This window comes from Oryza glaberrima, chromosome 6, assembly GCF_000147395.1.
Source record: "Oryza glaberrima chromosome 6, OglaRS2, whole genome shotgun sequence".
NCBI lineage: Eukaryota > Viridiplantae > Streptophyta > Magnoliopsida > Poales > Poaceae > Oryza > Oryza glaberrima.
In genome coordinates this window covers 28,565,732-28,579,613 of record NC_068331.1, presented here as the reverse complement: position 1 = coordinate 28,579,613, position 13,882 = coordinate 28,565,732, and the positions used below count along the sequence as shown (strand labels likewise).

Genomic DNA, 13,882 nt, shown 5'->3' with positions numbered 1-13,882 from the left:
GAGAGAATTAAGAAAGGATAATACAAGAAGAAATTGGCGATGGATCGAGCTCTGAAGACGACGAGAGAATTGTCAGAGTTGTCACCAAACTCACCGTACCACGCTTTGCCGCCGGGTTCTACATGAAATGAGTAGCACAAATGGCGACCGACGACAGCTCAGGGGGATGGTCCTCGTTGCAATCTCCACGGCGAATATTCTTCTTTGGTTAATTAGTGGCTTATTATTCGCCGTCTTAGAATTAATAATCACATCCTGTAATTAAATGGCCAAAGACAGTACAGTACACTAGTACTACTGCTCATGACACAAGTCTCAACAAGTCGGCAAATCTTGTTTGCATCGTCCACTCCACCGTCGTCTGGAACGAAGACCATATGCCATCTTCTCCTATGACTACTTTCTTCAGCTTCAATTAGCATCTTACTCACTACACTAATCCCATCAGAAGAAGGTTCTAATGCACATTAAGGAAAAAAAATTATTGGATCACCAAGTTGTTGTAGGGGAGGAAATCTAGAGCACTGATTTTTAATCTGGTTCGGTGGAGATGTGGCTGTAAAGTAAGTTCAGCAGGTCATGGCTTGATGGTGACTTGTCTGAAAAAAATCTGTTTTTCAGGAGGGTTTACTTGTCTGCTTCTGTAACTGCAAGCACTTGAGGTTCAGACGATTGGATCAGGTTGAGGTTCCAACTGATTTTCAGATCATGTGGGACTTTTGGTTGCACCATGACCATACTACAAGGTAGACTAGTGAATGCTATTACTTTCGATGATATTAAGATGATGATGATGCGGCAAGTGCCGGCTACTGCAACTGAACTCTGAACACTGAAAGATGAAGATGTGCCCTGCGATTACACAGGAGTTTTATAGGATTTTTCACGTGAAATCATTCTACTTTCCAGTGTTCCAAAGGACCCCTAAGGTAGTACAACTATGATTCAGACATCTTTTGAACAATATTAGGCCCCAAAATGGTCACAATTTACTTGGTCAGATACAAATACCATGTTTCATTTGTTATCCTTCAGCTTCAGCTATAAGGGTTTTGTTTTGAGCTTCCTTTACCTATTGTTAGCCAAATCGAATTGCATAATTGATTTCAGAAAAAAAATGAAAAAGAAGGTGCAGAATTAGTGCGACGTGTGGCCTCGAATTCTTGAGCGCGCCAAGGACGGTGATGATGTGAATGAACGAAACGAGCACAAGACTGTCCACATAAACAAGTCAAGCTGCCAAGTTGTTTTCGTCCCCGATCGACAGGAGAAGATGACGACGATGGCGAGAGTGGCGACAAAAAAAATTCAATTCTGCTGGAAGGATCATCAGCTACATCTCCTACCGTTTCACACCTCGCGTCCTTGGTTGCCGCTTGTTGAATCAAATCCAATTTTCCATTTTGTCCCAAGCCTGGTCAAAAATCAGTTTTGCAGGTAAAAGATCAACATGCACCTTCCCTTTCCTGTAAAGAGGCATGAGCATATTTTGCACACTCAGCATTTAGATTGATGGCCCCTTTGTTTCTCAGGTAGAAGAAAAAGCTTTTGGTTTGACCATTTCAACCACCAACAAACACTTTGAATTTTGACCCAAACAGTTATTACTACTACTGCCGAGTTTAGTTCCAAAATTTTTCTTCAAACTTCCAATTTTTTTATCACATCAAAACTTTTCTACACACAAACTTACAACTTTTCCGTCACATCGTTTCAATTTCAACCAAACTTTCAATTTTGATGTGAACACGTTGAAGAAAGAAAGATGCTGATATGCAGATATGGAGCAATGAATCAGGTGAGGTAAGTATATTCATTCCTCCATGCTATGTTGATTGTAACAATAAATCTCCTTATTATTTTATGATTTTATCCTAAGAAAAAAACAATTAAGAACAGTACACTCTCTCTTCATTGATCTTGTTGACTGGTGTACAGTTAGTGTGATGGTACAAGTAGGAGACGCGGCGTGTGCGTTGGGATCGCCGCGAACGAACGACGCGGAAGCGAGGCGAGGCGAGGCGACGGTACGTGTCCTCTTTTCTCTCTCGATTGATTCCACGCGAGTCGTCTGCTTCTTCTTCTTCTTCTTCTCGCCCCCCACTTGTTCATGGATTCCAACCACATGATCCATATGACGTCGTCGTCTTCCTAGTTCCTCCTCGTGTTAATTTTTCCATGCAATTTTAGCTGTCTTTATCAAAGCTAATTTGAGCTCTCTCTCTCTCTCTATTCTATTTGTTTCCTTGCTCTGCTCTCTGAATTTCTTCTCTACTTCCTTCTACCTTCTTAATTTGCCTCTCTGAATCATACCATCTCGTTTCTACTCCATGAACAGCTTTAGCATCTTGTCACTGCTCACTGGGATTAAAAGTGTCTCCAATTAGTAGAGTTCTTGGTCTTTTTTTTGGGATGCTACTCTCCAAAGATTTGGTTCTTGGTGTTTTTAATCAGCAAGGAGGCCTCCTCTCAGGTTTAATTTGCTAGCCCATCAGATATGGGGTGCTTCGCGTTCAAGAGCAAGGCCAAGAACCAGCGGGCGGCGGCGTCGGGGGCCAGGTCGCCGGCGCCGACGTCGGACGGGCAGAAGAGCAAGGCATCATCGGCGTCGACGCCGACGAGGAGCATCCAGGAGCTGTCGGACGAGAGGGGCGCGCAGCGGCTGCGGGTGTTCGACCTCGACGAGCTCAGCAGCGCCACCAACGGCTTCAGCCGCGCGCTCAAGATCGGCGAGGGCGGCTTCGGCTCCGTCTACCGCGCCTTCTTCCGCTCCGCCGGCGGCGGCGGCGGCGGCCGGGTCGTCCTCGCCGTCAAGCGCCTCAACCAGCGCAGCCTGCAGGTCAGTACAGTATCAGTTAGCTGTACTCCCATCTCTCCTCCCTCTGATTTGCATTTGCTCCTCTCGAAAATTCGCCATGGTGCATTTGATTTTGGCTAGATTTGTCAAAACGTACCGAATTTGTTCATCAGGACGATTGAATGGCAAAAGAAGAACTTGAAGATTTTGTCTTTTCAGCTTGGGCACTGACCACATGGCTGCATGTTTTTTCAGAGTTTCAAAAAAGAACTTCGCTTTTACTTTCTCTAGACTACATTCAAGACTCGTAGCGTACAATCTTCACAGAAGATTCAGAAAGACGGCATGCACTTAAATATATATTTTTCGGATTCACACATTTTGGTATGCTAACACTACAGATTTACTACTGCTGAAAATGTTCTTCAACCAGCAATAGTTACCAACAAGCGATCCTGATTTGGATTTGGATCGAGACCTAAAATCAAACTCAGGATATTGTTCTTTTGCACCGAAATCATATGAAATTCTTAGCCTCGTGACAATTCCAACAAATAGATAAACACATCCCGTAGGACAAGGACACCCACACATGTCAACTTCAACCACAGATCACACACCAAACCACGTGAACAATGGTCCGGACAGCATCCCAAGTCAACCTACTAAATTCCAGAATTCAGAATCACGTTATAAACAACGTACCAAGCTTAATCACGCCAAAACTTGATGCCAGATTGCCAGTGCATAGGACAAAATCCATGCAACTTTCAATTGTTAAATCAAAGATTGCATTTTTTTTAAATATCAACAGATTGAAAGTTATGTTTTTCTTTTTTTTTCTGATTTCAGGGGCACAAGCAATGGCTGGCTGAGGTCCAATTCCTAGGTGTTCTTGAGCACCCGAATCTAGTGAGGCTTGTTGGCTATTGTGCAGTGGATTCAGAAACAAGCAAGCACAGGCTGCTGGTCTACGAGTTCATGCCCAACAAGAGCCTAGATGATCATCTGTTCAACCGAGCTCATCCTCCCCTCTCGTGGAGATTGAGGCTGCAGATCATGATCGGCGCCGCGCGGGGCCTAGACTACCTCCATGAAGGCCTGCAAGAAGTTCAGGTGCCCTCCAAAGCATTGTCCTCCTCTCTGAATCCATAAAACTCAAAATATAGATGCCTCACAGGATACATTGTCTGAATTCTGAAACTCTGAACTGAACCATTAGTTTAGCACCTGCGGTAGCTAGTAGTAAGCCTTGTCCTATCTGAATTCTTTAATGTTCAAGTATGATATGATCAATCTGGCATCTTCCCAATATCTGAATTTTGAACTCTGAAACTGTGAGCTGGACCATTAGTTTAGCACCTGTAGCAGCTAGTAGTAAGCATTGTCCTATCTGAATTCTTTATTGTTCAAGAATGATATGATCAATCTGGTATCTGTCCCAATATCTGAATTCTGAACTCTGAAACTCTTAACTGAACCATTAGTTTAGCATCTGTAGTATTGCTACTAGTAAGCATTGTCCTATCTGAATTCTGTTAGGTTCAAGAACGATATGATCAATCTGAAATCTGTGCCAAATATCTGAATTCTGATCCGTAGTTTCTTAGTCTGGCAGGTGATATACAGGGATTTCAAGGCAGCCAATGTTCTTCTTGATGCCGATTTCAAGCCAAAACTTTCAGACTTTGGGCTAGCAAGAGAGGGGCCAACTGAAGGAAAGACACACGTCTCCACCGCGGTAAGTGCAAAATCCATTGCGAACAATCAATTCATCCCATCCGATCCATGAGCCCGAGTGATGATGATGATGATGGCGATCTCGCCGGCGGCGATCAGGTGGTGGGGACGCACGGGTACGCGGCGCCGGACTACATCGAGACGGGGCACCTGACGACCAAGAGCGACGTGTGGAGCTTCGGCGTGGTGCTGTACGAGATCCTGACGGGGCGGCGGTCGCTGGAGCGGAGCCGGCCGGCGGAGGAGCAGAAGCTGCTGGGGTGGGTGCGCCGCCACCCGCCGGAGAGCCAGAGCTTCCGGTCGATCATGGACCCGCGGCTGGGCGGCCGGTACCCGGCGGCGGCGGCGCGGCAGGTGGCGCGGCTGGCCGACCGCTGCCTCGTCAAGAACCCCAAGGAGCGGCCGGCGATGAGGGAGGTCGTCGAGGAGCTCGAGAGGGTGCTCCAGATGGAGCCACCGACGACGACGGCGGCCGACAAGGACGGCGACCGCCGCCTGCCGCCGGCGAAGAGGTGACGTCAGATCAGTCACCGGAGGAGGCTGCGGTCAACGACGGTCAACCAGTGCGTGAGGAACAAATTGTGGAGAGATCGATCATTGATTCATTTGTATTGTAGAGAGAGATGATGATCAATGCGAATAATTTGGAGCATGCAAAGTGTTTCGATTGCACAAGATTTCCCAGTTTGCTGCAAGATATAATCTTACAGTTCTGTAGAGTTCTTATGAAAAACCTATAAATCTACGTAAACCGTGTGAAATTCGTGCAAACCATGTGAAATTCATGCGAACTTGAGGGGAAGTGGGAACATTCGTTTCTACGCACACTTTTGAACTTTAGGGAAAGTAGGAACATATAATGCATAGTAATTCGTTTCTAGGACACTTTTGAACTTCAGGGTGTTTTTTAGAAAGCTTTTCTCAAAAACTTGAATAAAAAAAATTTCCCCGAAAAAAAAAGAAAAAAAAGGTAATCCCAATCCTGTGGAGAGGTTGGGCCGGCCGACGGCCCAAATCGCAATGGCAAACCGATCGGCCCAACACATGGTCTCCCCGTGGGCCTTAACCCCAAAAGCAAGCAAACCCCCCTCGCCGGCGACCGCCTCCCTGGGAAACCGACGCATCCGCCGCCGCCGCCGCCGCCCGGCTCCCTCCCGCGCTTCGCCGCTTCAGCTCCTCTCGTGCCAGCGATGCCGGCGGCGAAGAAGATCACGCTCCTGCAGACGGTGGCGTTCGCCGGAGTCTTCTCCGCCGTCTCCTGCTGGTACCGTGATTGATCTGTATACTATCCCGTCGTCGCCAAAATCTGCGTCCCGTAGGTTAGCAGCGTCTTAGATTTCATTCCACCCCTCTTTCACCGCTGCAGGTATGGATTCATGTTTGGGAGGGAGTCTGCGCGGCGTGAGCTTGGTGGAATCATTGAAGACCTCCGCAGCGGCGGCGGCAGTGGCTGCTCCACCAACTCCGCGGCTTCCCCCGATTCTGACGCTCATTCCAAACCCTAGCTCGGTATGCTGCTTTTTTTCTTTCGAGTAAATTTCATAAAACTACATGTTTTATGATTCAAGTTGCATAAAACCACACATATTTTGACACTTGGCACTTAAGTACATATATTTTGGTAGTTTAGTTTCACAAAACCACATTATCGATGAATAGATTCATCCGTGAGATGACGTGGTTGTTCCATCTAGAATGAGGACGTGGCATCCCATTAATTTTGTGCGATGGCTGGTAATAGAATGCCATGTCCTCGTCCTAAGTGAAACAGCCACATCATCTCGCATGTGAATCCATTTATCGATAGTGTAGTTTTGTGAAACTACACAACCAAAATATATGTACTCAAGTGCCAAGTTTTAAAATATGTGTGGTTTTTTTGTAACTTGAACCACAAAACGTGTAGTTTTACGAAATTTACTCTTTTCTTTTCTTTTCCTCGAGATTCAAGAGTATGGATATGCCTAAATGTGCTCAGATTTTTCGGAGTGATCTGCTAGTAATGTCAGGGGTGATCTGTGCATCACTCTTTGGGATAGGGTATTTGAGTTTTAGTTTTTTTGTATAATGCCTACATAGCTCTACTAAGACACATATATGGACTGCAATAACAAGGTGTAGATGCAGTAGGATCTAGGTTTTGGTTCATTCATGCTTGCTGCCTTTTGTGGGTGCGTACTGAGTAGTGAGCCTAACCAATTTTTTGCTCTTAATTTAGCGATATGTTTAGGATGAAACTACAACTTTACATGGTAACATTTTGAACTGGGACCTAAGGGCTTGAAAATTAAGTTTGGGATAATGGCATTGTGATGGACAAGCATGGGAATATAACTACATACAAATTAGGATCTAGGAGAAGAAGTTCAATCAAGTTGGGTTTTGATATGTGTGTTCTTGTGGCCAATAGGACCTCAAAAACTGAAAAAACTCAGACTTGTAAGAACAATTGCTTGGTAATTAGATCTAAGGTTTGCTTGTGGTTATGATTATTAGGGTGGTAATTTGTATGACTTCTAAAAATCACTAAGGATATTTGATGTTCAACATGTTAGGTTAGGGTTACTCCAGCTTATTCAACATAATATTTTGCTTCCATAAGTGATGCAGATTAATAAAGAGTAAAGACTGCTAGAGTTTACAGAAAGACTAATTTGGTCACTTTTTTATGTTTACGAATCCTGTTTCACAATATCCAGAACAAGAATGTATGTTCATCATAAATGACTAGGTGAGATATCAGAGGAGATTTTTAGGGAGGAACTCTGTTAAAGATTTAATCAAGTGAACTTCTGTTATCCTGTTTAGTAGGTTTCTGTTTTACCATGGCTGTTCTTCAAATGCCTGAAAACAAGTTATGATTTAAGGGATTTTAGGCTTCTCTATTTTGTCCACAAATCTAAGGGATTTTAGAGTACTACTTTCTCAATCCATCCAACCACTGCATTTATTGCTCACCAGTAGTTTCATCCTTAGGCGTGATCTTTCCCAATCAAGTAAACTCCTAGAGGCATCGAAGTAATTCCACCTCAACCTTAAACTCTGCTAAACAACCTAGAATCCATTATATTTGTGGGAAGAGGGGGGGGGGGGGGGTAAGTAATTAAATATGAGGTTCAACCCTTTCCTTCCCTGTGTAATAATGATGTACATTCTCTCTTCAGGTATACCAGAAGTACTGATGAGTTGTACTGCTAACTGTGACAAGATTTTTATGCCTATAAGTTTGTTGAACTCCTCACTCTGATCATGAGGGCTATCTCTTCTGCTAAGAACTTGACTTTGATGGTGCATTTTTTCTGTTTATTGAAGTCCCATCTGTCCATGGCTGCCTACACAAGCAAGAATAATTTTAGTATGAACAAGCCATCCATAGGTCGAGAGATATCTTGTAAGTACCCGCAATCTTTTTTCTGTTCTATGGGCTGTACCCTTTCAAATACAGATCTTGTCTTCATGACAATAATTTGATCTTCTTACTCAGTTTCTTGTGTAGCTAGTGGAGCTTGGGAATTTTGTTCTGATTCATGCTCTGTGTACCTTTTGGCATCTTTCTTGCTGAAGTGTTTTCCTATGTGCTTGCTTGAGCTTGCCAGTTGGACTTGTATGTTGTAATTGCCACAGCCCACATGCTAAAGCCTTTAGAGATATAAGTTGCCACTGTTATGATTTGGACCATTGAGTGCAGATCAAACCGGCATGGTTAGCGGCTTATCAACTAGTAGGTTACAGCCTTACAGGAATATATACTATATTCCCATGGCCCATGTTAAAAGGACCTTTTAGTCTTTGGAACTTGGCCTTTGGTTAGGAAATGGACTAGAATCAGGGACCGAAGCATCTAGTTGCTTGTTCATTTAGATCTCTGAACTTATTTGAAAATTCTAGAAAAATTGACCATGTTGTGGCAATCCTAGCCACAGAAATCCAATTTGCCTTATGTTCCTTGGATAATTTCATGATTATACACCATTTTGAACAAATTAAAACAGCTGAACAGTGCTGAAATTTTCTGCTCTGGATAAACATATCAGTTCTTATCTACATCGTTTTCTCTTGGATTAGAAAGGAGCTTGACTGGGCCAGAATTGGATGGGTTGGTACTGAATAGAGCAATCTTGTGTTACCTTTTTATCTTTTCCCTTTTGGTTTTGGCCTCATAATCCTAAAAGCGCATGATTGTGTCCTGCTCTGCTGTTATTGTTTCATTGTTCATCTGTTATATATCAACATGTGTACCACTACCACATTACCATATAGTTTGAAAAATCTTCTAGCTAACACGATTCTCTCATGCTTTCTTCATACCTCTCTTTTAGCATACATTAAGAACTGGAGTTCTGTTGTCAACACACACATGATTAAAGACTATGAGAGATATATGTAAGTTAGAGAAACTACAGGCAGTAAGTAACCTAGTTAAATCTGATTACAGAGAACGCGTGATACTTTCTGAAACTTCTAGTTCTTCTGCACAGTGCTACAGAATCCTAGAATGGGACTACCACCAATGAAGAACCCTCAAATGTCCCTCTCTTGAGGTGATAACAAGGCCAACCAGAGATAACCACTTCATAAGAAAAGGTTTGAATAAAGAGGACATAGCTATCAGTAGAGGAATCTCTTGCTCTTTAATCTCTCTCTCTCTCTCTCTCTCTCTCTCTCTCTCCCTATTGATGTGCACTTTCAGTCCTCTCCTTTTCAAGCACTTGATACAACCTTGATAGGCTCTCTTGTCCTTCTCATGGTGGTGAGCTCATGTCAGGATGGGCCCTTGACTTTGCTCTTTTCTTGCAGTCACACTCCATCTTTTGGAATAATCTCCAGTGCCGTGGCACTATGCAGAATTCGCATATGTCACTAAATATAAATTGTCAATGGCCCATCAATTTGTGATCTAACTCTGAAGCATCCATGAGACCATGACGCATTCCGTAACCTTGTTTAGTTGTATCTGCTTCTGGGACTTCCAGTAAATATATGGTTTCTTCTCCTTTCTTTTGTGTGTGTTTGTTGAGAGTTCATTGTCTTCACTCATTGGCTACTAGGATGTCTTGAATTAGACTATTTTGGATTATGCATAAGATTAATCAGTTGCCCCCAGAAAAAAAAGAGTACAAAATGGGTGTGCCACTTACCTATTATTTTGCTGCTAATTTGTGCATGGAATTCTCTAGTCAAAACCCAAAAGTGCAACTGGGCAAGTAATAGGATCATGAACGTGTGTTAGTTTTGTTCCATTATCTCTTCCGGCACAATGATTTATTGTGTTGACTGCCAAAACACTGGAAAAAATTACTCTCCTAGGATTTCTTTGGAAAAACCAAAATGACGTGCTAAATAGTCTAACTGATGGATAAAACATGATGTCAAAAGGAAGAAAAAAAGTGCAATTAGCTAGATAAGACATCAACTCTACCTCTGCCCATGTTATTGATTGCTCTAGGCGATGGGACGTAAAGTGTCCTCTCTGTTTTAGTTTTTTTTGGAACATGCAAGTCGTGATCATGAAATGGCTGGTTGGAACATGCAAGATTGCTCTCTGCTTAATCAGTTTGCTGCAAAATGAAGGCAACATGATGCGTATATACGCAACTTTGGTATCTCGTACCAATAGTACCTTGATTGCAGAAATATCTTGGTGCCCTCAAAGATGATGAGTCATGGGAAAGTAAGGACATAAAACACTGGCAAATTGGATGTGAAGTCCGGGAGAGAACATGACTGTAGAGTGGAGACTAGTCTTCCAACATAAGCCTTAGAAAAAGTGACCAAGTTGTACGATAGTTCTATGATAAAGTTAGTTGGCATCGCCCGGACTTGAAGGCCAAGTGTACTGTGCCATCTCCATCCTTAGTTTGTTGCATAATAATCGTACTTAAGTTGATCAAGAAATGAAAAGTGAGAAGAGCAAGAACTTGAGGAAAACAAGAGCAATCTTGATCTCATAATCTCTCATAGCGTACAAAATTTAAGTTGATGATTTGTAGTAGTATGTACAAAACGAATAGTACATGCAAGTTAGGAGTTGCTCCTGGTAACATGCATGGATGAAACAGTCTCTATGATCTGCACACATATCGATCAGACCACGTCCAAGATTACAAGTTGTTCATACAACATGTCCAGTTATTCATCTGATAATCTCTCACCGTAGCTGTTGCTGCAATTAAGTGGTAATTTCATATCCCTGCAGATCTCTCTTCCATCTATCTGAATATCTCGTGTAGAAGAGAAATTAACAAACCCTGCATATGTATATGCAACTATGCAAGATCTGATCCCAAAATCTAATTAACAATTTACCAATCCATGGCCGTAGCTAGCCTCAACTGATCACACATGGAACCGTGTGAAAACCACAAAACAAACAAAATGAAGATGGCAAAAAAACACGGACCTATGTAATATTCCATGGATCTACAACTACCTAGGCTACATACATATATATATGCCAATCCACACTGTTTAATTTAACTTTGGCGTTTGATGATGATGAGCGATGCGTGCATGCATGCAGTTGATCATGAACGCAGCGGCAGATTCATCTCTCGACCATGTTAGTATAGGAGTACACAACACTAGCTGGTGGCGGCCACTGGAGTGCGTGCCGCGAAGTTGGCGATGGTCGGCCGGCGGTGCATCATCGGAGACCTCGCCGGCGCCGCCGCCGCTGCCTCGGCGGAAGCCGGCGCCGCCGACGAACGGAGGCGATGGCGGCGCGCCACCGCCTGCAGCGCCTCGTCCATGTCCATCTGCTCCTGCCTGCAGTCGTCGCTGCAGAACGCTGCATCCCCTCTACACATGCAAATTAATCAAGATCAATTCCTTGTTGAACTTTGAACACACAAAATTTCTGTGAAATTTATTAAGGATATATATCAATTGAGTTGCGAACTGAATTACCTGTACATGAAGATGTCGCGGTCGCCGGCGATGCTGCTCTTGCAGAGGAAGCACGACTCGAGGAAGTGGAGACGGCGGCCGCCGCCGCCGCCGCCGCCGGCACCGGGCTTCACGCGGTAGAACCTCGACGCCACCTCCACATAACTCTCCTCCTCCTCCATCGCCGGCGGCGAGCCACCACCGGCGATCTCTTCCATCTCTAATCAACTGCACGTCGTAGCTAATCAACCATGCAACCAGCTCTAGCTAGCTTATTAATTTAGCTAGCTAGACATGGTGATCTCTTCCTGTCTTGTATCGATCGAACTTGCACATATGTGTGTGTGTGTCAGTGTATTAAATCGTTAATGGTCCTCTCCTGGTAGCTAGCGAGTTTGTTGGCAGATGGAGGCCAAATGCAATGAAAGATGTGTGCATATATATGGGTATATATGAGCATTTTGTTTGGCACATAGCTGATTCGAGGGCCGAAGGTTTGAGAGAAAACCGTGGGTGGAGTAGCAAATGGGCCCTTGGAACCTGTTGGCTGGGGCTGGATGTGTGCGAGTGACCTTGGCCTAGGGGGGACTAACCTACTCTGCAACTGCACCCAACTTGCAGAAATATCATTTATATATGTATTCATATAAATATCACAACATCAATTAATAATGCAAAAGTAATCACTCTCCTGTGCGTGGAAAATGGAACCAGATTACTGATTAGCAGTGTTATTAAAGTATTTTCTGGGTCGGTCATGCGAGCTCTGCAGGTGCTTAACGACAAATTAAGCTTTTATAAACTCTGCCTTTGATCCTTGCGATAGAAAAATGTTTTGTACCACATCGGCCAGCGAGGCGGCATGGGCACGGCATATAGCCGTTCTCATGCGGCATCCGTTTGTACGACCAGGGCCCATCACCATCTCTCGCTGCATTTACAGTTTTTTTGGGCCAAATGTAGTGATCCATCTTTTGGCCCATATAATTCAACAAAGAGAGGCCCATGTGATTCCACTGCCCCATGAGAAGCGCTGCGCGATGCATTCGCAGATTTGGGCCGTAAGTTGGGCCACGGCTATCATTTTGGGCCAAATTTGGATTGCAGACCAGACCATTGGTAGCGATCGCATTTTGGGCCAGATTTGGGTTTAGTTTTGGGCTCCAATTTCAATTTCGATTTGAATTGCAATTTCGATTTTACTATAGTTAAAACTTCGTCATATGTAAATATATATAGCATCATTGTAATTATACGGTAACTTTCATATAATTTAATCCGTTAAATCGTTAGATTCATTTTAAGATTCGTGCAAGCGAGAAAGGAAAAAAAAATCATAGTGTCCGTACGTACGGGTGAGGGCTGCTCGCTTCATGAAAATAGTGGGTTTGCCGTACAATTTTTAAAAGCTACATATAAGTACGTTATATGCAATTTATAATACAATTACATTATAATTATAGACTATATTTTACATCTATAAAATTTTTAAAGAAAATTTTGTCCACACATATACAGGTAGCGTGTGACGTGTGCGTCTCCGACTCCTCCGGCCGGTCCATCGCATCACAGCCACACATCACGCCGTAGTAGGATTAGCCAAGCCAAGCGATAAGCCACTCGTTTCGTCGCCGTGTCCCGCGTGGCTCGCCGCCATGGACGCCGCCGTCTCCCTCCACCTCCACGGGGCGCTCCCGCTCCCCGCCTCGCGCGCGCTCCACCATCTCAACCCGGCCTCCTCCGCCGCCGCCGCCGCCTCGGCCAAGCAGCATCAGCAGCCGCGCGCGCGCCTAGCTGTCACGACCGCGCGGCCCAGCAGCAGGACACGCGCGCGCGCCGCGGCGGCGTCGGCGCCGCCAGTTCCCCCTGTCGTTCATCAGCAGCACCGCCTGTCGTCCAGCCGCGCGGCGACGGGGTACGCGGCGGCGCTGGCCGACGCGTCGCTCCGAGCCGGGACGCTGGCCAGTGCCGCCCGCCACGCGCGCGCGCTGCTCGTCTCGGACGCCGCCGCCGCCGTCGACGTTGCTGAGGATTCGCGGGTGGTCGCGCTGGTGAGGATGCTCGTCGGCAAGGGCAAGGCCGCCTTGGTCGCCGACGTCATGGCCGAGTTCGTCGCCATCTGCGACCGCCTCCTCCTCCTCCCCGCGCGCCCCCACGCCGCCACCTCTTACTAAAGAATTACATTACTCTGTCAGACTCTGCTACGCTGCAATTAAACCTCGCATGTTCAGAATTGCTGCTTGTTCATTGCAACACTTGCATATTGCCAATTCATTTCTCAGTAAAATATCAGCTTAAATCTCTACTCTCTTTTTTTTTTGTCGGGCCATACATGCTACGTCCCAATATATAGTAATCTAGGATCGGATTGGATATATCTCAATGCTACGAATTCTAGATTGATGTATTTTAGAACGAATGGAGTAATTTACATAATGTTATTCCTGAATCATCATACAT

General features: G+C 44.7%; 3 protein-coding genes across 7 annotated transcripts; 2 read left to right on the top strand and 1 right to left on the bottom strand.

Annotated features, from left to right (window-relative positions):
- The first annotated feature begins 1,514 nt into the window (after positions 1 to 1,514).
- On the top strand, positions 1,515 to 5,214 carry LOC127776088 (probable serine/threonine-protein kinase PBL19). 5 transcript variants are annotated; one of them, XM_052302420.1, is made up of 6 exons: positions 1,515 to 1,803; positions 1,939 to 2,027; positions 2,496 to 2,839; positions 3,650 to 3,913; positions 4,416 to 4,538; positions 4,637 to 5,214. In XM_052302420.1, the coding sequence occupies exons 3-6, from the start codon at positions 2,498 to 2,500 to the stop codon at positions 5,051 to 5,053; spliced, it is 1,146 nt and encodes a 381-aa protein (XP_052158380.1). In that variant the 5' UTR covers positions 1,515 to 1,803; positions 1,939 to 2,027; positions 2,496 to 2,497; the 3' UTR covers positions 5,054 to 5,214. The 5 variants fall into 5 exon arrangements, with proteins under 5 accessions (XP_052158380.1, XP_052158378.1, XP_052158376.1 ...); XM_052302418.1 differs by having other exon boundaries at positions 2,455 to 2,839; XM_052302416.1 differs by having other exon boundaries at positions 1,516 to 1,803; positions 2,474 to 2,839.
- A 5,612-nt stretch (positions 5,215 to 10,826) lies between these two features.
- On the bottom strand, positions 10,827 to 11,898 carry LOC127776093 (FCS-Like Zinc finger 1-like). The gene is made up of 2 exons (XM_052302425.1): positions 11,444 to 11,898; positions 10,827 to 11,335 (listed from the first exon to the last, which is right to left on the bottom strand). Exons 1-2 carry the CDS (start codon positions 11,638 to 11,640, stop codon positions 11,119 to 11,121), a joined length of 414 nt encoding a protein of 137 aa, XP_052158385.1. The 5' UTR covers positions 11,641 to 11,898; the 3' UTR covers positions 10,827 to 11,118.
- A 1,032-nt stretch (positions 11,899 to 12,930) lies between these two features.
- Positions 12,931 to 13,732, top strand: LOC127776092 (uncharacterized). The gene has a single exon (XM_052302424.1). The coding sequence runs from the start codon at positions 13,078 to 13,080 to the stop codon at positions 13,594 to 13,596; it is 519 nt and encodes a 172-aa protein (XP_052158384.1). The 5' UTR covers positions 12,931 to 13,077; the 3' UTR covers positions 13,597 to 13,732.
- The last annotated feature ends 150 nt before the right edge of the window (positions 13,733 to 13,882 follow it).